We start from the raw sequence: 24,726 nt of genomic DNA, 5'->3' as shown, positions 1-24,726 counted from the left end.
TACGCTTGCGCTTGCGCTTCCACTTGCCGCTTTGATTTATACCACGTGACCTCGATTCACTTGCCGCTTTCTCTTCCACTTTCCTTCTTCCCTCTCCATTACTTCATTTCGCATTGCCTTGTATCCTTCTTCTTTCCTCTCTGGTCGCAAAGGGTAAGGGTACACAAGGAAACAAAAAGGAACAGATTTTAGGAAGACTACTATGCAACGGCGAAGAACGCGTTCTGGCTGGTAAACTATCATTTCGACTCTCCTATGTGATGCGCTGACCATGAAACTATACAGCCTCCCGTGTCGCACTCGTCGGCGAAAATGTACGCTTGTCTAAACCTCCCCAGTCTTAGGACTCTGTTCTTACCTTATGTCTTCTTGCTGGCAAAATAGGCGATGGGGTACATCCGCGTTGCCAAAATTGCACCCTGCACGGGCGTCGATGCCAATGGGGCCTTAAAGCCTCGTTTCATCACTCACGCAACCTCACACTATCACGCACCGACGCAGCGGACCTTGCGAATCATGAGCAAGAATCATTAACCTCGCTAGGAAATTATTTCAGGGTTTGGAATAGCCTACTCAACCATCCTAAACCCCAAACTTATGGAGAATTAAAGGTTATCAACGAGACGGAGACAACGATCCGGGATTATAGCTTCCTACAGGATGCTGCCTCCCCACCCTGGAGCCTGGAGCCCTCGCATGACCGAGACCCACCGTTGCAGTGCAGCACGGCCAACTCACTCGAAGCGCTGCAGGCACGCATCGCTCGCCCGAAGCCGAATAACAGCGCACTCGTCGTGGCTGGCCAAACCTGCAGCAGTCCCTCTTCTCAGCCCCAGACACTGAGGGGGATCGTGCACGTCGCAGAAGATGAAAACCCCGTTGGCAAACTTATGGCACGGTCCACCTTCGAGGATCTTGATCAGACAAACGGCTCATCGGAGACGCCGCCCTCCCTCGGCGCCAGCCCCGAGTCTCCAAGCACGGCCAACGCGCACCACTCGGTCGCAGCCAGTGAGCCCAACTCTGATACGCATATTGCGCCTTTCTCGTTCGGGAAGGCTTGTTCTGGGGACATCTGCATCCTGCCTGAACCACCGTCTCCCGTTTCCGAGTCAGAGCAACTCAGGCTAATCAGCTTCTATTTAAGAGGAACAGGAACTTGGTGCGAGACTACCGACTCTGATAGACATTTCACAGTGTTCAGTATCTATGAAATGATGAATTCATCAGCGTTCGTCGCAGCAGCAATGGCTCTCGCCTCTCGCCACTTAGACCACCTTCAACGTAGACAGCGCTCCGTCACCCTGGAGCTATACCAGCACACCATCCGCCTGTTGCTGCGGCAAGACCCCGCCCGCGCTGACTCCTCTGTGCTGGCAACATGCACACTACTATGTGTCTACGAGATGATGGCCTCGGGCGTTGACGAGTGGCGACGTCATTTGAAGGTTGTTTTTGCTAGCTGATTTCGAACATACTCGGGAAACAAATCGCTAACCAAAACTGTAGGGGTGCGCCGGCCTGCTCCAGTCGAAGAAGTGGAATGGGTGTAGCCCTGGCATTGTAAAATCTTGCTTCTGGGCGTTTGCGCGAATAGGTAACCTACACCGATGTGAAGCTCTGGGTCTAGTTGAAGTTTGGCTGATGTAAAGCTCCTGGCATCCACCTTCTGTCACAGACGTCTGGGCTGCTTTTGTCACCCGCAAGACGACCCTGATCCCCGCCCACTTCTGGATGAACGATATTTCCCTTGAGTCGCTGGGCGCCAAGGGCAAGGTGGACGACTACTGTAACATGGCAAATCTGATTTTTGCGAAAATCATCAATCTCTTGGCGAGTTCTTTTGATCGTAACAATGTTGAATTGGGGGGGTCGGTGGCGGCTCTGTGGGATGAAATGCAGGGCTGGTACCGGCTTCGGCCGCCGGATGTCTACCCGTTGTTGCGACAAGATCCATCCCTGGGCAGCGTGTTTCCTAAGATCCTACACGCTCGAACATCGGCTAGTGAGTGGTTTCTTTCCGTGGGCGGAGCCAACGGTCAGTACTGATGTAGCTCCTTCTAGTTTGTGGCAATACCTATTACCATACCGGTTCGATCCTGCTCCTACAGACGGGGGCTGTTCAAACCACCCCGAGCACTCAAAATGCTGTACGTGTACGTAGCCTTCGCGAGCTCTAGTCTTGTCACTTACATGAAAGCAGCAGGCTAATGCCCTCTGGCATGCACGTGAGCTGATGGGCATCTCCACTTGTAATCCATCTCAGTAAATTCCTACTTCCCTCTACATATCGCAAGGGAACGAGAAATCACCTGCACCTATTCCGCGAAAGTACTGTCGTGTTGACCAGAAGGCGTACAGTGCGAATTGGGTCAATCATCTGCAACCCCTATACATCGCAGGAACTGTCTTCGCGGGGTACTGCACAACCTCTCCCCCGTCGAAGCACGGCCAGTCGCAAAATGTGGCGAGGTATCAGTCGGCAACTCAGCAGCCAGGGAGTCCAGATCTGTTGGACCTTACAGGAAGCGGAGCCCTTTCCGTTCAAGAATCGACCATGGCGGAGGAATACGCCACGGAGAAGATCCTGTTGCTGGAACATCTCTCGCGGATCGAAGCGGAAACTGGGTGGAAGACTTCCGATCGTGCGGCTGAGCTGAGGGGACTCTGGGGTCTTGGGTAGACTGTGATTATCATTCACGACTTATAGGCGTACTACGAACAGATATTCGAAGCCTCAACTGGTGGAGTGCAATGACGTAGCACGAGGAAGAAGAGCCACATCCTTGTTCAAATGGGACAAATAGAATCCAACTTGACCAGCCATGTGTCTGGAATCAACCCATACTACAGGATTATCATTCAGCGAGCGAACCTCAGGGAATGTCGCCAAAACAATGCAGAGGGCTTCCAGATGATGACATGAAGCCAGATTATGATGATATTCTTCATATAGCTAAGCAAGGAAAACAGACTCATGCAACAGGGGGGTATCGAGCGCCGAAACCGTTTACGTGACACATCAATCAAAACCCTTGGACAAGAAGAAATTTAATGGCATCGGCCACGTGTTCAGGCCGAATTTGAACCTGGTAGGATAGAAAAGGAGAGGAATCACGGTTCTAGATGTCCGCCCCCTCTCATAATTCATTCTGCTCCCACTTCTCTAGGTATTCGGACAGCTTCTCGAACGAGAAGGGCTTGGTCACGAACATATCCATCCCGGAGTTCAACGCCTCGGTCTCATCCTGCGCACTGCTGAGGCCGGTCAGTGCGATGATCTTGGCCGGGACGCCGCTGTCCCGCTCCCTTTCGAGGGCGCGGATCGCGCGTGTGGCTTCAAAGCCGTTCATCACTGGCATCGATATGTCTAAGCAGGGAGGGTTAGCATTATGTAGTTATCAGGACAAGAAGGAAGAGGAATACCCATGAAGATCAGGTCGTAGCCCTGCTTCTCCTGCTCGACCGCTTCGACGGCGCGCTTGCCGTTGTCGGCCGAAGCGAGCGCAGCCAGGTTCCGTTTCTTCAGGAATGTCAGGATGAGGTTGCGGTTGATGGGGTTGTCTTCGACGACTAGGACTCGCGGGCCCCGCGTGGTTCGTTCGATTACCGCATCCTGCTGTGTGGATGCGATCTGGCAATGTGGGCAAAGCGAGGGTAAGGATTTTGTAGCGCTTGCAGCTGGATGTTGGTTGTCGTGCCCGACAGGTAGTCCGTTCAGCTGAGGGGCAACAGAGGATGTCTCCGATTGTTGATTCAGGCAGCGCTCAATGGCAGCCGCCAGCTTCCACGGCCCGCACGGTAGGCGGACAAAGTTTACGGTCGGTGCCGACGACAGCCAGCCCGGCAGGGGGTTCGATGGAGATGCGGAAGGGTCCCATACGACGATTATCGGGGGAAGAATGGTGTCTGTTTCAACTGGGACGGTGGAAGTTCCATCCACAAGCATGAAGTCCACGGGCGAGTCGGAGTCGTGCGGCACAAGCTCAATCCCAAACCAGCCGATCAGGTAGCGGCTGATGATCGTCCATCGAGGGGACGACAAGATGTCCTCCGCGTCTCCTTCGAGAAGGATACTGGCTCGTCGCCCGGTATGCTTGCCAATCGGTCCAGAGCCTTTGCTTTCCTGGATCGTCAGATTCTGGAGATCGCGATCAAGGGAAAGATCCTCAAGACCAGGTCGAGTCAGAGGCATGGTTACTTTGACGATTGTGCCTTCGCCTGCGCGACTATCGAACGCGATGTCGCCATCGAGGGATTTTAGCAGACTGCGCACAATCGACAGCCCCAAGCCGGTGCCTACGGCCAACGGATCCTCCTGCGCGAATGGGGTGTAGAGTCGATTACGCAAGAACTCTTCGGAGATGCCCTTGCCCGTGTCGGACACCGTCAGCACAAGCGTTTCTCCAGCCTTTGCAGCAGCAGCAGCGCCCGCCTTCCGTGGCGCCGCCTCGATCACGTCCATCTCCAGGGATACCTTCCCGACCTCGGTGTATTTCAGCGCATTGCCCACGAGGTTCATGATGATGCGCCGCAGCGCGCCCGGGTGGGTCTGGTACATCCAATTGTGTTGCGCGATATCCAGCACGACTTCCACGGCTGGCTTATCTGAGGTCGGGTACGACGCGTCCACCAGCGACTTCTGCGCCATATTCTCCGGACAGTCCGACGGGGCGGTAGATCGTTGTCCATACGCGTGGCCCAGATACACCCCCTCCACGACTTCCTCGGCCAGGGCACTCAAGTCTGTCGCCACGGAAGTGTCCAGCAACGAGGAGGCGCCGGAGTTGGTTCGCTTCGCGCTGCGGCGCTTGGCGTGGGCCCGGCCGCGCTCCGATGAGACGGTCTTGCTGTAATCCAGCACCTGGTTCATGGTGTCGAGCAGGGTGCGGCCGCACTTGGAAATGGTGTCCAGCAAGGAGCGCTGGAACTCGTCCATTCGGGTGCCCTGCAGGAATTCGCCGGCGGCCATGATTCCGTGCAACGGGCTGCGTAGTTCATGCCTGTCATTGCATACATCGATTGAGTCAATCTTTCAGTGTCTTTTGATGTTCGGCTGAATGCGAGAATTGTGTTGGGGAAAAAAGGCCTTCCTTACGAGATACTACCAATGAAATGACTCTTCTGGCGGTCTGCGGCCACCGACTGCATGCGGATGTATTCGGCCATGACGGATGACCCGAACCCCAGCATGGAGCTTAGCTCGACGGCCGGGTTGAACACGCGCGTCTCCAGCGTGTTCCAGCAGAAGCACCCGGCGAACCACTGCGAGTCCGCCGCGTTCCACAGCGGCACGAACAGCACCTGCGTCGCGCCGGGGAAATAGCGGTTGAGGGTCGAGTTTTCGGAGGCTTTCTGCACCCGCGATTCGTCGGTGCTCTGCTGGGAGTCGGTGCGCGCGGGCGAGGGTCGGTCGTCATCGGAGCTGGAGAGCAGTCCGTCCCGGTGGAAGGACCACAGTCTGCCATGGCGATATCGGTCCAGCAACTGGTGCAGGAACTCGACGTTCAACTCCGAGGCTGGATACTGCGTCTTGGTCTTGGAGCCGGGCTGTGGGGCGAAGGGCTCGTGCGCGGTCGACGCCGCCAGCACATGGGGCAGAGTAGGTTCGCGCGGGGCTTTCTCGCCGATGTTGTTGCTGCTGCGCCATTTGGCATCATGGACAAGATGGGGGTCGGCGCGTAGGAAGATCACACCACCGTCGGTGCCCAGCTCCAGACTCTGCCGGATTAAGTTGGCCGCACGCTGGAACATCCACGAGTCCCCGGACGACGAGGCCTCCGGCGTTCGATTTGTGCTGGTCTCGGATCGCGACGCCGCAGACCCGCGCCTGTCGCGTGACGCGGATCGAGCCCCGGCAGACCGGATGCTCTGGCTCCACGTCCCACGGGAGCTGCGTGACCGATGCGAGCGAGTCTCGCTGTGCTTCACGGATGAGGAGTCCGCGGATCGCAGAGCGGAAAGGGTGGATAGCGGTGGTGGTGGTGGCGGCGACCACGACACCGAGGCGGTCCCCACGGCGGCGGGCGTGCTGGGAGCCGTCGAAGCCCGCTCCCCAATCTCCGAACTGCCTTCGACAAAGTAATTCAGGGCGCGGGAGAGTCTGGCCGCGCGTCGTCCATCGGTGGCCTGTCGACTGACGGCGAGATACTCGCTGACCAAGGCGCCTACGGTCACCAAGGCGTTCTTCTCGACCGCGCTCAGCCCCGCGGGGTGGGGCTTTTTGTCCAGCACGAAGATCGAGCCAATGTTGATCTTCTTCTCCGCGGTCAGCGGCGTGCCGGCGTAGAAGCGGAAGCCGGGGTCCCCGCGGACGAACGGGAGATTCTTGTACCGCTCGTCGGCCCTGAGGTCGTTGACCTCGATGAACGCGGAGAGGCTTTTCTCCCGGTTGGATGGCGGGAGCTCCAGGGTATCCTGTCGACGTGGGTGAGGTGTTGGACTTATTCCAGCACGACAGGTGTCATGTTGTGATTGGGAACGAAGAAAGAAGACATACCCTGCACATGATCCAGTCATCTAGGGAGAGTCTGGAGTTGCCATTCCACACCCCTTCGCCCAGGTCTTGCAAATCCACATCACCCTGGTTTGTCTGTGCGGCTTGGGCGATGATGAACTGCGAGTCCTGATCGGAGACGCTAAACAATAATCAACTCCAAAAAGATAAAGGAAAACGAAACAAGGAGGCGCGTAGAATCATTATGCCAGCGGCGGCCATCGTATATGGCCTGGCGAAGAAGAAAGGTACGCATCGCAGACATACCTAATGAGCACGCGCTCGACATCCAGGCGCAACGCGGCCAGTTGGGCGAAGGAGGTCAAAGTCTCGTTGTGGTGGCTCAGATGTGGCTCGAGCACCAAGGGGACCGTATATTCAGTGTCTACGGCGTGCAGGTGGGGAGACCCTGCGGGGGAGGGGGAGGCAACATAAGAATAACGCTGGGAGCTCACACCCCCATTGGGGGTACTCGGGGTACGTTGATCAGGGGGGAGTGGCGATGTCGGCTCAGCCTCTTCCTCGATTGGCGAGATGAGGCTCTGTGGGTGGAAGATACTGTACACTTCGCGGGCTCGACGGCCAGCGTCATGGTCCCGCGCAGGATCGGGGGTGGTCGTCGTCCCCTCTCCATCAGGGTGGCGAGTGCACCCACCGGCGGGGGATTTCTTAGGAGGAAGAGGAGGAGAGGTCATCGGAACATACAGGAAGATAGGAGCCACCTACGTTCGGTAGATGGAGGACACAAGGGTGGTAGACACACCAACGACGAAATGCTAATATGGCAGGGGTGAGATGAATGGATGAGTTGAGGCTATTTTTGGGGCGAAGGGGGAAACCCGGTTACCGCGGTGACATCATCTTGCCGACTTCGTCTTTGCCGGAAAACTCAATTCCGACCGCCCTGGCACGTGACCTTCCCAGCCCAGGACGGCTCGCTTAGCTAGACTGGATCTGGTTAGTGCCACTCACCCGCACTCCCACTGGACGGGAAACCTTCCCGCCGGGTCCGAATCTGAAACCAGGAACCATCTGGCCGGGTCGAGGCCCAGTCGGCCGATACACTCCCTCTCAGCTCAATCGGCGTAGCGGATATCCTCGTGGGACTGTAAATACATTCATTGTCGGTTTAGGCTATCATTGCTCGACTCCTTTCACAACACCCTGCTAACCGGCCGGTCGGAGATAACCAGGACGTTGCCCTTCACCCTGCACCGGCTAGAATTGCCGTCAAAACAAGCATCATGAAACCCCTGCGATTCGTGTCCATCAAGTATCATAAATCGCAGCCACATCAGGCTTAGTCCGGGGTTCCTGGCAGCCCCCGTATTCGTGTTCGCGGCCGTGGCGCTCATGGCGGGCAGATACGGGTTCCCCGTCTATCTATGGAAACTAAGCACACGACAGTCGAACCCTTCAGCTACTGTCATCAGCCACAGAACTATAACATTACTCCAGGCCATCTTGGTGACCTGTGCAAGTGTCATTCGGACCTAAGCTCGGTGGCATGCCTCCCGTTGAACCAATCGGGAGCTGCCGTGGGGTTTGCGCAGGTCGCGCAAGCTTAATCTTCCAATCCCGCATCCACGTCAAGAGGGATTTGGAAAGCCCAAGCGACAACAACAGCAACGGCATGTCTCCTATAACGTCGTTTGAGTTATTAGCACAATGCGCAGTCAGAAATAGATGTGTTCATAATGGCAACATGTACTGCATTTTTGGCGTGCAGGTGGATGGTTCCTTCTAATATATATTCACAGACATGCTGCCCACTTGGGGTGAACACAAAGTCATTAATCCGCCATGACTGTCTTTCCTTGCCCGCGAGGGAGTGATGACTCTTTCGGCCCCGTCGTGAGCGGCTATTGTCGAGAATTCGATTTCACGTTGCTCTTTGAGGATGTGGTTCTGGTTACTATCCCCTCGTTTGTCTTTCTAGCAATTCACATCATCCGCATCGCATGTCTTCTCTCGAAACCAGTCAAGGTTGTCAAGCAGCGGCAAACAATCTCTCTGATGGTAGGTTCTCAGACCTGTTTCAAGTGGAATGCCGTTTCAATGCTAAGGTGGGCCACAGGCCCTGCATGCTGTACTCTTAGGGACTCATTTGGCGATGCTCCGGATCCGACAAGATACCCCGACCCTGCAGACGCGCGTATGGCTCGTTGCGCAGATCTTGCAGGCCCTCGACACTTGTGTGGCGATTGTAGTTACATACTTTGAGCGCGCTCACTCGCCGCGGCCCCCAATATGGCCCAGTCTCCACTTGTTCGTGGCGGTGCTGTTGGACAGTGTCCGTGCCCGGACGTTCTGGCTTGCTTCGAACACAAACCTTGCGGCCATCATAATCAGTGTGACGTTGGGTCTACGCGTATTGCTTTTCATAGTTGAGTCGACACTACCAACCAACTCACAACCATCGCAGGATCAAGATTCCACAAAGGAGGAAAGTAGCAGTCTGTGGGAGCTGTGCTTACTGACATGGGTGCTCCCGACCCTGAAAAAAGGTTTCTTCTCGCCTTTGACCTTGGAGCAGGTTCCGCCCATCGGGCATAGCCTCACGGCCGAAAGGCTGATGAGGCGGCTGCAGCGACGCTGGAATCAGGGTAAGGGATCAGACTGTGCTAGGCTTGAGCCGGTTTTGCCTTATTTAGGTACCATGGCTGACTCTCCACTCCTCCCTCCCACAGTGTACCAATCACGCAGGAACCAGCTCTTTTTCACAGTATTTCGGACGTTTAAAACCGAATTCCTGCATGGAGTCATTCCTCGATTGTGCTTCTCGGCATTCACTCTGATGCAACCGCTTCTGGTCAACGCCATGATCAAGTTTGTGGGATCTCCTGATAACCAGATGACGCGAAACAAGGGGTATGGCTTGATTGGAGCATCGGCAATAGTCTATCTTGGGCTTGCAGTAAGTGCTATTTCTGCAACGGCCGCCTGTGGCGCTCTGTATTTCTACCGCCGGCGAACAAAGCCCCTCAAGTACAAAATTAATAAAAATTCCAGGCATCCAAGGCCCTTTACAATCGACAGGCGTATCGCTTCGTGATTGGCGTACGGGGGGCCTTACTTGCTACAGTCTACAGTCAAACCCTTGAGCTCGGGGCTGCAGATCAAGGGGGTACGTCTGCACTCACCTTGCTGGGAACGGACGTGGAGCGAATCGCCACGGGCCTCCGGGACGTGCACGAGATATGGGCCTCGCCGATCGACATAGGACTAGCTGTTTGGCTGCTGGGAAGACAGCTTGCCGTTTCCTGCATCGTCCCTGTGGTTCTATCTCTTTGTAGGTTCCATTTTACACTTGCCGTGACACAGACTGACCCGTTTCCCGCAAAGTGTGTATCCTTGTTATTGCAAAGGTGTGCAAGTTGAAGAATCAAGCTCAGCGCGAGTGGATCGAGAGAGTGGAATGCCGGATTGATGTCACTCGACGAATGCTCAATGATATCAGATCCATCAAACTACTTGGCCTTGGGGGGCATATTGAGACTATCATATCCCGTTGTCGGTCGATCGAGATTGCCACCTCCCGTAAATTCCGATCCCTGCTGTGCTGGGAGGTCTTCATTGGTGAGTGGAATGACTTGACCTTCTTTGGTACAGGGTTTATGCAACCAATTCTGACAACGTCTATAGCCAATTTCTCATGGCTGGTTTCTCCCGCTGCCTCGTTTGCCTTGTTCACCATTGTCTCAACCGCAAACAAAAGCAGCTCACTCGATCCCGCGCAGGCGTTCACCGCACTGTCTCTCATGAGCCTGATTACACTGCCGGTTCTTACGCTGATCCAGGCACTACCTGCTCTGTTCCAGTGCTTGGGCTCATTTACCAGATTGCAGGAATATATTGCCCACCAACACGTGCAACCTCATCAGCTCGACTCCAAACTCGTGTCGTCAAGTACATCGCTGCTAGGCCGCTTGGGCTCCGAGGTCCCATCTGCAGGCACAGAGAAGGGCCCTCTAATCGCCCTGCGGAATGCCACAGTTAAGTGGAACGCATCCGGACCTGAGGTACTTCACGAGGTTGATCTCGATGTGCACAAAGGTGATATGATTGCGATCATGGGCCCGGTCAGCGCCGGCAAGACCACGCTTCTGGAAAGCGTTTTGGGCGAAACTGTCGTTGACTACGGATACATCCATACGCCCCGTGTGCCGACGGCCTATTGCAGCCAGGTACCCTGGCTGGTTGAGGGGTCCGTCCGTGACAACATCATTGGCCCCATGGGAATGCAGCCCGCCTGGTACCACCAGGTGCTCTGGATGTGCGGGGTGAGCGAGGATATACAAGTCCTGCCGGACGGGGACTTGACCCGTGTCGGTGGACAAGGAAATGCCCTCAGTGGAGGGCAGAAGCAACGTGTCGTGAGTTTTGCGTGCTACCGTGTTTGTGTCTCTGTCGCTTATCTGTTGGTCCCTTTCATAGGCTCTTGCTCGTGCGGTCTATTCGCGCTGCGAACTTATCGTTCTGGATGATATCTTCAGTGGCCTCGATGCCTTCACAATTGATAGAATCTGCCACCGCTTGATAAGCGCTGACAAAGGATACTTTCGTCGCAAGGGGATCACGGTGCTACTATCGACGCACAATTGTGAGTGCCCTCTTGCGCTTCATCCGGAGACTACGCTGATGTGTTATTGGTTGAAATTGAACAGCCAAGGTTGCAGCACTCGCAGACGAGGTATTCATCCTTGAAAATGGCAGAGTGGCGCAGCGTATTCTGTCTTCACCTTCAATGCAATCACCAGAAGCTCAAGCCCTCTCGATGGAGGCTGATGAAGACGCCTCCAAGAAATTGCCGATAGCATCTGAACGCTGCGTAAAACCTGAGGAGGACGAATTGTCTTCCGACGACAATAGTCGCGCTCATGACTCAACACAGACTTCCCATGCTGAAGGAGCTGGCTATTCCTACTACCTCAAATCTGCCGGTCGAACGCTTGCATTGCTTTACGTCATTCTCATCGTCATCGCCGCGTTCTGTCAAGACTTTCCCAGTAAGCGCGCCTACTCTTCGTTCTTGGGTAGCATTAATAGACCGCCGCAACTGACTCCGTGTTATTGCTTGCAATTAGATCTCTGGGTGAAGTGGTGGTCGAATGCAGATTCGAAAGGCTCAAGCCAACTGTCTGGAATGTATCTGGGCGTTTTTATTGCCTTCGCAGTCGGCACAGTTGTGGTGGGTGCAGCAGGTTCTTGGTGAGTACTTGACTACTCTTCTTAGGATCTGCCTGTCGCCACTCTAATCCGTGGACTAATGCCCAACAGGGTCTACCTGATACATATGATCACCAATAGTGCAGAACGTCTGCACGCGGACCTTCTGGGTAGCATAATGAGGTATGCAGTTGATAGCTCACTTGCATCATAAGCAGACCTAACACGTTCAGTGCTCCTCTTTCCTGGCTAAATGATACCACTTCAGGTGATATCTTAAATCGGTAAGGTGACGCTCATTTGGCCATAGCTCAAGCACGGTAACTCATCCCTATCCCGCACAAAATAGATTCAGTCAGGACCTAGAACTGGTGGATATGACATTACCACTGGCAGCTGTCAACGCAACCAAGGGTGAGTGCGACGTCTGAGCCGAATTGAACAAATATCTCCCTGCTGACTAGCTGCTCGCACCCAGCCATCGGGTCCTGTCTCCTAAAATTAGCAATCCTCTTTGTGGTAGCCAGGTATATGTCCCTGGCGGTCCCACCCCTCTTGCTAGTCTGCTTCCTCCTGCAGAAATGCTACCTGCGCAGCTCGCGCCAGATCCGCCTGCTCAGCATCGAGGCTAAGGCCCCTCTGTTCCAGCACCTCTCCGAATCCCTCAGCGGTGGTGCGAGCATCCGGGCGTTCCAATGGCAGACCTACCTCGAGGAAGCCAATCTTTTGATGGTGGACAATTCGCAGAAATGCACGTACACGCTGTTTATGGTCCAACAATGGCTGACCCTCGCCATGGACCTAATTGCCAGCGGGCTCATCCTTCTGCTAACCATGTTGACGGTTCTGATGCGAGACTCCTTCGACCCGGGGTCATCTGGTACCGCCGTCGTGACCCTCATGAGCTTCACGCAGTCTTTGGCTCGGCTGCTCAAATTCTGGTCGATGACTGAGTCCTGCCTCGGAGCCGTCTCACGGATCCAGTCATTCGCCGCCCACACCCCCTCCGAATCCAGCGGCAAGGCCGCCCTTCCACAGCAGACAGCCTGGCCCAGCCGTGGTGCCATCGAGATGCAGAACGTGAGTGCTGCATACAAGTACGTTCCACTCCCCACGCCTTTTCTCCTTGTACCCAACACAGAAGATAGGGCTGACCTCAATAACTCACCCTCAAGATCTAACCCCGTCCTCAACGGCGTAAGCATGCGCATCGAACCCGGCCAGAAAATAGCACTCTGCGGCCGCTCGGGCAGCGGCAAATCCTCCTTATTGCTGTGTCTGACTGGACTGCTCCGACCCCACTGCCCAACCGGCACAATCCAGATTGACGGCCTCGATATCACCTCCGTCGCTTCACAAGACCTCTGCGCTCGCCTGAGTGTCGTCCCCCAAGAACCGTGCTACCTCCCAGGCACCATCCGCTTCAACATTGACCCGACTTACACCCTCTCCGACACCGCTCTGGCCCGCATCCTTGACGCAACACATCTTACTGATCTCGTGGCACGACTCGGTGGCGTGGACGCCCAACTCGATCCGACGCGGTGGTCCGCGGGACAAGGGCAGCTGCTCGCGCTGGCGCGCGCAGTCGCCCGACAAAGCAAGGTTTTGGTCCTGGACGAGGCGATGAGTCGGTATGTTGTTCTTGCTTCCTTGGCATTTGCTGTTGGCTCCGCAGGGGTGGGGGCTTTGAAGAAGGGTAGGGCTAACGCATAACCTCCATGCCGGGTATTGCAGGGTTGATCATGCAACACAAGCCCTGATGGATAGGGTCGTTTCGGAGGAGTTTGGAGATTGCACGGTCGTGTCGATCGTCCACCGGTATGACAATCTCGCGTGGTTCGACAAGGTGGCGGTGATGGAGGAAGGGCGCCTCGTCGAGTTTGATCGGCCGGCCGCTCTGCTGGCGCGGGAGGAGTCGCGGTTTCGGGCGCTGTATGCGTCAAGTGGGTGCTTGTAATGTGGGTATCATCATCCTTTTACCTAGTTGTCGTCTCTGTGACCAAGATTGTGGGAAAATAATGTACATGTAAATAGTCATGCGGCGGTTCAACAATAAGAGTACCATGCGGTTAATCCTGCTGCAATGGGAGAACGTTGAGGAAACTCTTCCCATCATTTAGCATAAATATGGATCCCACTCTCGATTGAGGGTATTTCCAGCAAGGACTTGCTTTATTCCTGTACTGGGGAGCAGATTGGGGCATAAATTACCTGGAGTGACTCCTTGTTATCATGGTCACTTAATGGTGACTTGCCGGATCTTTGTTTATCTCTCCCCGCATTTCACTATAAACCTGGGTACTACTGTAATGTACAGCAGACTGCGTATGATACAATGTAATACTGAAACCTTTCGTATTTGTGAAACAAAGAGCTACGCACCCAATGATAACGGTCACGGCAGAGGCGGAAATCAGGCGCCCCCCTAAGGTGGCTACCCCTTGTATACTATCCTTCCATACTTTCCAAATTACTGACAGAACCGTCTTGTCTACTGAGCGAAGTTAGTAATTTATACTAGGTAAGTGTACTTCATTACCCTTTACAGGGAGGAGTAAACATATTGACTTAGTTGATCCCTGTAAGAAAGATGGAGATGAGCGATACGGGCGATTGTACGGACCACTAACGCAGTACAGCATCAAATGAAGCTGAAGCTTGTGTACAATTTTTTGTCTTACTGATACATTGATAGATCTGGATCACGTTGGAAGGGGGAAGGGCCTTCTATGCTATTAGACGGTATCTTTGGCAATCCATGTCTCCTGCTCACTTCCCAGACACAGGCTTCTAAAACTCTATATTGGCCAGCTTTCATCGGACCAAATAGACACATGGCGGATCTGGTCTGGTCTGGTCTTTTTTTTTTTCTCTTTTTCTTCTCTTTTTTTTCTTTATTCTTTTTCCCCTTTTGTCTGCGTGTTTCCACTTGCCTGTTGTTGTTGTTGTTCTTGTTCTTTGACAGACAGGGATCTTGGCTAATCGGGTTGGTTCTTTCTCTCCCTTGTCACACAAGATGTACGACCCCGTGAATTGATAGGTTGAAGGTGACAAAGACCAATCTCCCGGCAATTAGGAGGCTATTTTGCATTTTGACTAAGTATTGCGTGGCCAGGTAGTCAGCAAAGTGATAAAGCCGACTCCCAGAGCCTCCAAACCTGAGTTTCTTTCTCTGTTTCCCTCCTGCCCCTCTTGTGTTGGTCCTGCAACTACCTCACGTAGTCCTCATCACCCGAATCTGGCCCAAACATCTCAGTCCCGTCGACAACCCATCTACATCAGCAGGATGGTTGGAGAAAATGATCCCGCAGAACATCAACGCAAGCGTCCCAAACTTTCCAAAGACGAGTCAGGAGAGCGGGATGGGAACAGTAGGTCATGCTGTCTTCGGGAGACCTTTGGAAAGAAAAAAAAAGAATTAACCACTTTGGAGACCCCTAGGTTTGACACCCTCCCCCATTTCTCGAGGCCCACATTTCACCCCCAACGAAAGACCGACAGAGCAGGATGACCCTTCCGTTGACTCGCCCCGACCACCGAATGGCAACGATGACAGTGGCCCGGTCGACACGAAAGACCACGAGACCGAGACCGAAGCATGCAGTTCCCCGGACGTTCCCTACAAAGTTATCCGATCGGCCGGACTGGCCTACCCCGATGGTTGCTGTGAGCTTCTCATTTGCTTTGCGGCCAAGGATACCCAGTTCCAGGTGCGCATGGAGTACAAGAAGCTTCCGCCCGACTACAAGCTCACCGATGGGGCAACCCTCATCGAAAGGTGTGTCTTTCTGCATGACAAGCACCGCTGGCAAGAGCTGGTGGATACTTTGATGCCGTTCCTACAGCCCATTTTCAAGGAGCACAACCCACCGCGCACCCTCGACTTGGACGCCCATCTGCGCAGCTCGCAGGTAAACCTGCGCCTCGAGATCCACGACCACCCGGAGCTTTTCGTCGGCTTCCTGGATGTGCCACTTGTGCCAGCTGTCTTCAAAGAAATGGTCGACGTTCCCCGATTCGAGCTGTCGCAGGTGGAGTCCTTCCGAACTATTCAGGTTAATAAGGTCTTCGAGGTGAGAATTCAGGGCAAGGCCTTCCTCTACAAGACCACGACAGTTGGAACCGGGATCCTGGAAGCCGAAGCTCTCCGGCTGCGAGAGATTGCGGCGCGATGTCCGGCTTCGCTTCGCGTGCCCCGGCTAGAAGGCTTTCTCGGCCTCGGGTCGCCATTTCCGGGGATCCTACTGACGTTCATTCCTTCGACTACACTGGGCAGCATGATCAACATTGAGACAGAGGTTGCCCTGGCTGAACGACGCAAGTGGTCCGACCAGCTTCACGAGGCGGTTTACTCCCTCCACCAGGGAGGGTGTATCTGGGGCGACGTGAAACCCGATAACGTGCTGATCGATCACAACCGGGATGTATGGCTGGTGGATTTCGAAAACGGCCTCACTCCAGGCTGGGTTCCCTTAGAGCTTGTGGGTACGAAGGCCGGAGACCTGGAGGGGTTGAGCAATGTACGAAAGTTGTTTCTGCAGTTGCCGAATTCTGCAGAAGAGGTGGCTACTTAGCCCTATCTCATTCGAATCCTTTTTCGGGATGTCCATCGTCTTGTATTCATTACCGGAAGATCAGTAGTAAACTTGCCATTCCCTGAGTTCCTGTCTTAGTCCTTACCATGTAAAGCCTGTAGCTATCGGCTTCTATATGTTCCTTGTGGAGGTGTAAGCTCCCTGAGTGAGCATCACGATGGGAAGTTCACAGATACACCAACGACCATCAGTCCTGTACGAGTCGGGTCGGAGCTGCATGCTTAATTACGCTTCAAATATAGAGACCCGCATACACCTGCGGCGGGGGTATTACAACGAATGTGTTGAAATCTGATCTGTAAGGTTTGAGTTGACCTAATCCGCGAGGCGTCTTTCCTCGGTGCCGTAGACAAGGTTTTGATCAGGCCTGCTCTCCGAGGTCTTACTTGACTCAATATTGCTCCGTTGGCGTGAGACATGATCAAGTACGATATTACCCCTTCGGGCTGGCGAGGCCAATTCTTAGAAGATAAATTTGACGCAGTGAGTCAAAGAACTGTTTGACAGATCCCAATACCTCGACTCCAACCACATGATCTCGCTTTTGTCTTTCCTTGTTTTCCCAGACAATTTCATCTGCAGTTTCTGTTTCCAAGTATTTTTCTCTTTTCACCTCATTTATTTTATTTTTTTTTTGTTTTTCTTTTTTTCCCCCCGTTTTTTACTCCTGTCGCCCCTATTAGGATTTTCATCACCCAATCAGTGAAGCTGTTGTGGGTCGATTTGATCAGTCACAGCGTTCGCTATACTATTGTTCTTCTGAGGCTTGTAAAGTGTATTCGAGCCCGATCCCTATTCCTCCTATTTATAAGATCAGCATGATGTCTGCTTAGGCACTCAGAAAAGGTGTTCCGTTCTCTACATCCACTGCCCGCGACGTTCTGTTGTCACCAGAGTTCATCCACCGTCTCTGCCTTCTCAGTCTATCTAATACCGGATTCCTCCTCCTCCATTGTCCTCAGCCATGGCGCCTGCATGGAGACTTGAAATCAAGCCCGATGGCGCCGTCATCCTCACGCAACTGTCGCCCAGCGAGTCGACCGCGAGCCCTCAATGGCGTTGCCATATGTGCAAACAAGGGCCCAACAGTGAAAGAACTTGCACCCAAAAAGTCCTTTGACAAAACGCCGAAGCTGTGTGTGGCCATACGCAGTGCTCCAAATGCAAGATTTGGTGAGAGGCTCAGATCCTTGCGGTATGTGAACAACCACAAAAAGGCTATTAGTGGAGAGAAGTTCGAAAGATCTCTGACCGGGCAATAGGCCACGCAACAATCGCCCCGAACGATCAAAGGAATGATGGAGAGCATTTTATGGTGGTGGAATCGATGGAGAGGGTGGTTGCTGGACTTGATCACATTCATTTGGAGGTAGTATGCTGGTATTCTGTTTCGCAAAGGGTTTGGAAAAGAAGATTATGGGATTCTGGCTCTGTTCTCTTGACTTTCACTCCATCGCATCTCCTGTGAAAGTAGCAGACCTAGCGAGTCGTACAATGATGATCCCGTTGCTCAGATCTATCAAACCCACCGGATCAACCCCCCTCGCCCATAGAACCGAGGTAGCCCCCACGACGTCCACAACCGGTTGCTCCTTTTCGAGATATAGTCCCTGGTGGAGATTCACAGTTCTTCGGGCGCATTTTCCCTAATCATTTGCACGGATAGTAATTATATTCGTTTGTTGCGTCCCATTCCCTTGGTTGCTTCGGTGTCCAGTCTTGTCCAGTCTTCGTAGATAGATCACAGGCAACCATGACTAAATTACTGCCGACCAGTACTGCATATACCGTCCCTGGTCGCATACAGAACATGCTCTCAATCGTGTCACAGTGCTTGCACCTTGAAAGGCTACGGAATGAGCGAGGTGATTGGTGCTTGGGGTGACTCCCAGAATCAACTTCCTTTACATACAAAGCGCATGGCATCCCGTGACCATCTCTCTAAAAACCGTCAGAGCTTGCCTAAATGCTGCTGTTCACAGGTTCATTTGTCGGTTTGGTCTAGATAACTCCTTTTCGCAATCATTTTATCTGCCGGTGGTCGGTCGGCCAGGTCAAGTACAATCGTATGAGTCTTTCCATTGTACGGGAAGGGAGCGTAAATCTTATCCCGTCATGCTTCTGTTCGTAGCCACACTGTTCACCTTCTTGGCACTGACGACTGGGGATAACAGACAATGATTCCGCGAGACATCCACAGGTTCCCTCACATGACGAGAGATAGATCTTTCATTGATAGCCCGAGACCAAGACACGTGTCGGAAATGGCTCAGTCGTCGTAGGAAACCTATGTTTGATCTGTGTCGCAACCGACCGATGCGATCCATAGTCCCAGAAACTGTCAACAACGCGTGCAAAATTGAAAAGCACCATTTCGGCGTTTGAAGCAATAAATCACCAGCAACAGAGATTTCAAGCCCCCCGCGTGCTGACACTAATCTGTCTTTGCCAGCTTCAGTCTTCACAATCAAAACAGGTGTTAGGCATGACAGCCCAAAGGATGTAGGTCTCACACAAAACAGCCCTGATTTCAACGTTAGCGTTCGCCTTCAGTTTGTGGTAGAAAGCCACTGGCTGTTGTTCTTTTCCAAGATTTGCGTGCATCGAGATAAACATGTGCGCCCATGGAAAAATGAAAATGGCACGGGGGCCGCTCTGTCATGTCAGGAACGAGTCTTTCCCACTATGTGAGACAGGTAGTCTCACGACACGAGATGTCCGACACCGGCCTATCTCGTATTCATTCGGGATACCTAGCAAGCGAAGACAAGACAGTTGGGAGCGTCGGGCTCACCCTTCGACCACCAGCCTCCCCCCCAGAAAAGAAGCAACAGTACACTGGCAGCTGTGTTGAAAGATCTGTTTGATACGGGCGTGAGCTGGATACACTGGACAATCGCGTGTGTTGAGCGCTAGCTTGCTCTAGCGACATGCTCAATATACCGATTTACCACAAGAATGCTTTACTTTTATTGTACGACTTCTCGTTCCCTGTCAGCCGTCACTGCGTATCTACCGCATTCCAGTGCGTCTGTTTTAATCCTCCCTTGCGGTCCCGGAGTGAGGCTGGGTGGCTGAGACAACCAGTTTCCTGCTACGACTGAAGGGACGAACCACCGGGTTGGAACGAGATCAAGGGCTGGATTCGTTGCGGTCGCAATCGGAAACTTGCATAAACACGACACCCCTGATTCTGACCTCTCCCTCTCTTGCGCCAGTCCCCATTACGCCAGACAGAGATATTTGCTTCGAGCCCAGATAGCTGAGTACCGGCCTTCCACTATCTCGAGTCTAGAGTCGGGTTCTCTCATGATGCTCAGATCCGAGGTCAGGCGTGGTCTAGCCCGCAACCAAGAATGGCAATGCCATTGCAGTTGAAAGAAAGTCGTGTTGCGACCAGTATCATGTCGATCAGTCTGTGTTTCCTATGGACAGTGGGAGTAGATTGTATTGTTTTGTGCATAACTGCTATTGACACCGGCTGTAATTCTAATTGTACCGGAACTAAGCCCTACACAATAGGAGGTAGGATTTATATACTCTCTATGCTGTGTATAATTACCGACGATATATACCAGTATTAATCTATCCTAATAATTCTAATAGAAACAATAAAAGAAAGACGTTTTGAAGAACTGTAATAGCAATATCTTCGGCCTTTAAGTGTACTAAGAATCCATAATGTAATCCCTAATATGAGAGGATCCGTACTGTAAAGAGTCGGTATTTTAGAATACAATGCCGGCAGCAAGAGCAATGCAATGGGTTTTGATAATAGTTATCTCTTTTGTAAACAATTGTCGCGAAAAGCGGTATCTGACGGAGAGTCGCATTGCCTGGTGTGGGTACCCTTTGTATGAGGTGTGTATCATGAAGGCCTCGTCTGGTTTACTCATGCTACAGTAATGAGCAACGTTTAGACTGATAGTCAACTTCCTTGATTATCTAGCACAAACATCAACTGCTTTGGACCCTGACTGTTGTGTAAAGCTAGCGCGCCTGTTCCATATAACCTGGAATGTTTCGCATCCCACATCCCACATCCCACGGGGAAAAGCCCTCCATCTCGAAAGACAAACGCGGCGTAAACGCTTTTGTGGATTTGGAACTATGAGTGTTGCAATGTGTCTTCAAATAGCATAAACACCATCGGTGTCTATATGGATGTCCTGCGTTGATACCAGCTGTTATTATCTTCTGTCCGTGGCCACCACGATGCTGTGTGCTATTCGGTGTATCTATGTTTGGGTTTATACCTTTGTTCTCTCTCTCTCTGCTACCTAGTGGGATGTTGTACTGTACATTGTTGCATGCTATCGGGGTAGCGTGGAAAGGATTGCTGCTAGCATATTTCTGGATTGAATGGTTTATCTCGAACAATTTCCAATTCCCAACTTCAGCATTGGATAATAAGGACTGCATGTCAGGAGATAGACAAACACCTTCCGAGCTTAAATACACATAAGGCAACCATGATGCAAAGGCTGCTAAAGTCCATCGCCTTCTCTGATTGCTTGAAGGCAGCTAACCGCGCCTCGGCCATGGCACCTGTGTAGAATAGGTTGTTCTTCCCAACAGGCCTGGAATCCATCATCTTCACGCTCCCCAACTCAAGTCACAAGCAGCCGTTGTTCAAAACAGCATGGCGCACAAATCGGGCTGTATGGTAGGGAGAGAACATAAAAGGGAGGAACTGAGAACAAATTCAGCGAAGAGTAAGATTTCAAAAGTTGGCATTGTTTCAACTAGGTACAGATACTAATCATTATCTAGAATGACACCCACCGACGAGCTCAGCGAATGCGCATATCGGCACGGAGGCGTCTAATCAAATTCGTCGGGGTCTTCCTCACCGAGCAACTGTAGCAAAAAGTTCCGAGTGGCCTCCTCGATGACCTGCTCTAGCTCCATGCAGTCTGGAGGACTGTCCAGGGCTGGCTCTGGAGCATCTCCGAGACACTCCAATAGGAAGTCCTCTCTGGTATCCTCCAAGATGGGTGACAGAGATCCAAGCGAGATGTCGTCTTCAGCGCATACAGGAACGCCTTCGAGAGTCTCCAGCGCGTGGCTCGGCAGGGAAAATTCTATCCGACGTTTCATGCCTTCGGGCAACCTGAATTCATCGGCCTCTTGAAGCGCGCCTCCGGGAGTGTGCAGCCAATGTGGCCCCGTCCGCGTCTCCGCTAGGTTCATGTCCTCGAGCGCAGGGCAGTTAAACTCACCCACCTTTGGAGCCTGACCAGATCCCTGCATCAGAGGCTCAAACGAGAGACTCTCGGCCGGGCCCTTCGAAGCCAGGCTCGCCTTCCACTCCGCCAACCACTCCGTGAACAACTGCGCATCGTCGACGCGGAGTCCCTGAGCCTCCCGCTGTGGGTCCAGGAACAGCCTAAATAGTTGTCCATACTCTTCCTTCTTGAAGTGCTGCGGGTCGTCGCACACGAGGTCCAAATCGCACCATGGCTCCACGCAATAGGACCGGAATCCATACACGAACACATCATTTAAGGCTATGACCCCGCCATACGTAGGGATGGGCAGTAAGGTTGCCGGCCACCCCTTCAACAGGAACTTGGAGCGGGCGCTTATCACAGCATCCGCGACGCCGCTGCCCGGCTCCGGCGCTCCAGCGCTGCTCTCATCCCTACACTCCAGCACCATGCTGAAGATTTCGCCCTGGTACTCGGAATAATAGACGGCCAGTCGGTCGTAGGCTATAACGTTGTCGGCGTCGTTGTCGTCGCTCTCGTGGTGTTTCGAGCCACGGTACTCGTGAATCGTCGCGTTGAGTGTGTAGCCCTCGCTCGCTGGGAAGATCTCGCGTAGCGTCTCGATCCAGCGTCCGCTGATGGCATTCTTGCTATCTGATTTCATTACTTCTTCGTGTTGAAGATCTAGTGTTGGTTCTGAAGACCAAGTGTTGCACTGTAGTGTTGGGAGGACGTTGTGACGCATGGCTTGAAACGGTGGGTGTGAGGTCCTTGGGCAACACAAGCGGGTTTATGTATCGTTTGGGTACTGAGTGCTGAACAAGGAGCTTGCTGGAGCATATCCTGAAGAACGGCATCATGCCTGCGCTCCTTCATCTATTTCGCGCAGATCGCCGCAATAAAGCTTTCAAGACAATGTGTTCATTGTTCGACAAGACTTGAATGCAAAGTGGTATTACAGACAGACAGGCTCCTCATCATGGCCGTGGTCTAATATATTCTTCCCCATGCATTATCTCGGAGAACTTTGATGCATTCACCAGTAAGCAGATAACCTTGCAGCGATTTTCAAAGATCATCAATTATTCAGTACAAAAGATCTGTGACGCAGACCATTTTTTATTCAATGTCAGGTCCTCACGACGCACGAAACGATTTATCCTGCGCCCCTCAGGAAACTTGGATGCTGGATCTGTTCCTCGGAAGCAAATCTATGGTTGATGAACGGTGAATTTTAACGTGAGTGGCAACTATATAGCATGAAATGATCAATCCGTCCAGCCAAACCATTGCGTTCGGGAGTAGGCAAAAGGTAGATTGGAGTTGATATTCTGCTATCGGACTTGGAACACAGCACCAGCCGCAAATTGAACACTTACCGTTGAAGTCTATTTCACACCATTCACTACACTACACCGGCTGATTGTTCCGATCACAGCCCTTGGCACTGAATGTAGGTCAAAGTACCCTTGGGGGCGGTGATGTCGCCTACTATTTTAGAATAACTGACCGAAGTTAGTGTGTACAGCAAATAGTGGAATACCAGATCGCAGGTTCAATTTAGGGCTGTAGCGACAATGCCCACTACTGGCAAATCCCGGGCGGGGTGTGGGAATCGCTCGGGCAGTATCTGGAACAGTCCTGTCGCAAATTGTTCATCGCCTGCCATTGTGTTCGATTTCGTTGAATTTCTCTCAAACTGAAAAGCCTCCCCAAGGATCATATCTCCGTTAGAGTATTCGCTGAAAGCTAGTGGTCCGGCTCTAGTTGTTTAACAACCAGCTTCTCCAGCTATAAACAGGGTCAGCTGTTGGCCTTTGGTAAAGCAGCTTCAGTATAAGAAGATTATGCCGATGTAGAAAGAATTCTACGGACGTAGAACGACTAAATAAGTCTACAAGGGGCAGAGGGCCCTAGCCGCAGCAATGAAGATTGAAAATAGGAGGTATGCAAACCGTAAGACTCCACTGTCTTCCCTGAAACCTCTCTTCCCAGTTTCCCGCACTAACAATCATCTTACACGTCGTCAAGCGCATAGAAGAAAGAAGATGATCATCTGCACGGGAAACGCGGAGGTGTCGGACACCGAGCGTCCGACCCGAATGCCGAGTGGCCCGTTTCCTCCCTACAAATAGTCACAGTTAGTCCTCCTCTCACTCTTCACCCAAATCCCACTGAGGACGTTCCCCAGTTCTTTTCTCTTCCTACCGGCGATCGTCCCGTGCAACTCATCAAAACATGGCTCACTACATCACCACCCACGACTCCAACGGAGCTGCCATTTTCTCCCACGGTTCGGACGAGCAACATACGATACCCATCCCGATTGGGGAAATCAAAATCCTTTCCTCCAGTCACTCGTTCCCGCTCGATCTTTCGAGTGAGGCCGATATCGAGCAATATCAGGAAGACCGCACCACGACGTTCTTTCCCGGTAGCCGTCGGATTTGCCCTGAGGGCGGGACCGCCACCTGCATGATCACGATGGAACCCGGGGCTGAGAGCCCCATGCACCGGACGCTGACGTCGGACACGGTGGTCCTCCTCGAAGGCGAGATGGAGATCACGTTGGACTCCGGGGAGACGCGGATCTTGAAAGCGGGCGATGTGCTGGTGCAGAGAGCTACCATGCACCGATGGAGGAACATCACTCCCAACAATGGTTGTGCCAAATGGGTGGCGTTCATCCAGGCTAGTGCGGGGCCAATGAATATCGGAGATCAATCTCTCGGTAACGAATGGAAGCATTAATGCTGTGTTGGGCTGACGAAGATGGAGCGGGTTGGACCTGGGGATTGATCTTAGCATGTGTGTAAACAGGTATGATTCAATATATACGTTATCAACGAGGGTTATGATGGCAGTCGTCTGCAATAGTCTTCAGTGGTTTTGACTCTGGATGGTAACAGTCTTATTCCGTAGTTCGTTGACAATGGATGTGAGAGATCACTCCATGCGTAGCCTTACCAGGATCAAGCCATCCCCGTAACCCTTATCGACCCTGTGGATGGCTGCGTTGCGTGGTTCCCTCCCAGAAGGGTAGTTTGAAGCTATTCCAAGGGGTCATGCGGTGGAGACTCCCGGGATTTGCGCCGCCGGGATTTGTGGCCACTTGTAGCTCCACTCATGACTCACCATGGCTGTATCTCAAACGGTACCGTCGAAACAAGAAGCATCGTCGATTTCCTATAGCAGTATCTTTGGCCTGTAGCGTGCATTATCTGACTCACCCCCCCCACGTCCGTAAGATATA

The 24,726-nt window shown here is 52.8% G+C and overlaps 6 protein-coding genes across 6 annotated transcripts; 4 read left to right on the top strand and 2 right to left on the bottom strand.

The window, feature by feature from the left end:
- The first annotated feature begins 610 nt into the window (after positions 1–610).
- BO82DRAFT_319710 (uncharacterized protein) lies at positions 611–3,047 on the top strand. Its single transcript, XM_025632686.1, has 6 exons — positions 611–1,448; positions 1,510–1,597; positions 1,679–2,005; positions 2,065–2,156; positions 2,207–2,252; positions 2,298–3,047. Exons 1-6 carry the CDS (start codon positions 891–893, stop codon positions 2,681–2,683), a joined length of 1,497 nt encoding a protein of 498 aa, XP_025487671.1. The 5' UTR covers positions 611–890; the 3' UTR covers positions 2,684–3,047.
- A 93-nt stretch (positions 3,048–3,140) lies between these two features.
- Positions 3,141–7,191, bottom strand: BO82DRAFT_368540 (hybrid sensor histidine kinase/response regulator; the record flags this gene model as incomplete). Its single annotated transcript, XM_025637127.1, has 5 exons — positions 3,141–3,370; positions 3,427–5,003; positions 5,099–6,417; positions 6,500–6,638; positions 6,764–7,191. 5 exons carry the CDS (start codon positions 7,189–7,191, stop codon positions 3,141–3,143), a joined length of 3,693 nt encoding a protein of 1,230 aa, XP_025487670.1.
- A 1,108-nt stretch (positions 7,192–8,299) lies between these two features.
- On the top strand, positions 8,300–13,625 carry BO82DRAFT_406221 (P-loop containing nucleoside triphosphate hydrolase protein; the record flags this gene model as incomplete). The annotated part of the gene is made up of 16 exons (XM_025639552.1): positions 8,300–8,515; positions 8,574–8,867; positions 8,922–9,102; positions 9,187–9,413; positions 9,509–9,788; positions 9,842–10,075; positions 10,142–10,872; positions 10,934–11,099; positions 11,164–11,505; positions 11,584–11,707; positions 11,777–11,848; positions 11,899–11,949; positions 12,015–12,079; positions 12,144–12,762; positions 12,841–13,299; positions 13,403–13,625. The coding sequence occupies 16 exons, from the start codon at positions 8,300–8,302 to the stop codon at positions 13,623–13,625; spliced, it is 4,284 nt and encodes a 1,427-aa protein (XP_025487669.1).
- Positions 13,626–14,803: 1,178 nt separating this feature from the next.
- BO82DRAFT_435856 (uncharacterized protein) lies at positions 14,804–16,324 on the top strand. Its single transcript, XM_025641067.1, has 2 exons — positions 14,804–15,039; positions 15,110–16,324. Exons 1-2 carry the CDS (start codon positions 14,955–14,957, stop codon positions 16,240–16,242), a joined length of 1,218 nt encoding a protein of 405 aa, XP_025487668.1. The 5' UTR covers positions 14,804–14,954; the 3' UTR covers positions 16,243–16,324.
- A 4,763-nt stretch (positions 16,325–21,087) lies between these two features.
- Positions 21,088–22,218, bottom strand: BO82DRAFT_368537 (uncharacterized protein; the record flags this gene model as incomplete). The annotated part of the gene is made up of 1 exon (XM_025637126.1): positions 21,088–22,218. One exon carries the CDS (start codon positions 22,216–22,218, stop codon positions 21,088–21,090), a length of 1,131 nt encoding a protein of 376 aa, XP_025487667.1.
- A 1,423-nt stretch (positions 22,219–23,641) lies between these two features.
- Positions 23,642–24,624, top strand: BO82DRAFT_179465 (cupin domain-containing protein). The gene is made up of 2 exons (XM_025630411.1): positions 23,642–24,293; positions 24,396–24,624. Exon 1 carries the CDS (start codon positions 23,712–23,714, stop codon positions 24,222–24,224), a length of 513 nt encoding a protein of 170 aa, XP_025487666.1. The 5' UTR covers positions 23,642–23,711; the 3' UTR covers positions 24,225–24,293; positions 24,396–24,624.
- The last annotated feature ends 102 nt before the right edge of the window (positions 24,625–24,726 follow it).

This window comes from Aspergillus uvarum (genome assembly GCF_003184745.1).
Source record: "Aspergillus uvarum CBS 121591 unplaced genomic scaffold BO82scaffold_68, whole genome shotgun sequence".
In the NCBI taxonomy this organism is placed as follows: Eukaryota; Fungi; Ascomycota; class Eurotiomycetes; order Eurotiales; family Aspergillaceae; genus Aspergillus; species Aspergillus uvarum.
Note: the sequence above shows the minus strand (reverse complement) of the source record. Positions and strands in the feature narration are given on the sequence as shown.

What these genes read in the sequence shown, in the direction of transcription:
- BO82DRAFT_319710 (XM_025632686.1), top strand. Translation starts at nt 891, where the DNA reads ATGGCACGGTCCACCTTCGAGGATCTTGATCAGACAAACGGCTCATCG. An exon ending in CTGGGCGTTTGCGCGAATAG is followed by an intron (nt 1,598 to 1,678) that starts GTAACCTACACC and finishes CTTCTGTCACAG; the next exon opens with ACGTCTGGGCTGCTTTTGTC. An exon ending in GCTGATGGGCATCTCCACTT is followed by an intron (nt 2,253 to 2,297) that starts GTAATCCATCTC and finishes ACATATCGCAAG; the next exon opens with GGAACGAGAAATCACCTGCA.
- BO82DRAFT_435856 (XM_025641067.1), top strand. Translation starts at nt 14,955, where the DNA reads ATGGTTGGAGAAAATGATCCCGCAGAACATCAACGCAAGCGTCCCAAA. An exon ending in AGGAGAGCGGGATGGGAACA is followed by an intron (nt 15,040 to 15,109) that starts GTAGGTCATGCT and finishes GGAGACCCCTAG; the next exon opens with GTTTGACACCCTCCCCCATT.
- BO82DRAFT_179465 (XM_025630411.1), top strand. Translation starts at nt 23,712, where the DNA reads ATGGCTCACTACATCACCACCCACGACTCCAACGGAGCTGCCATTTTC.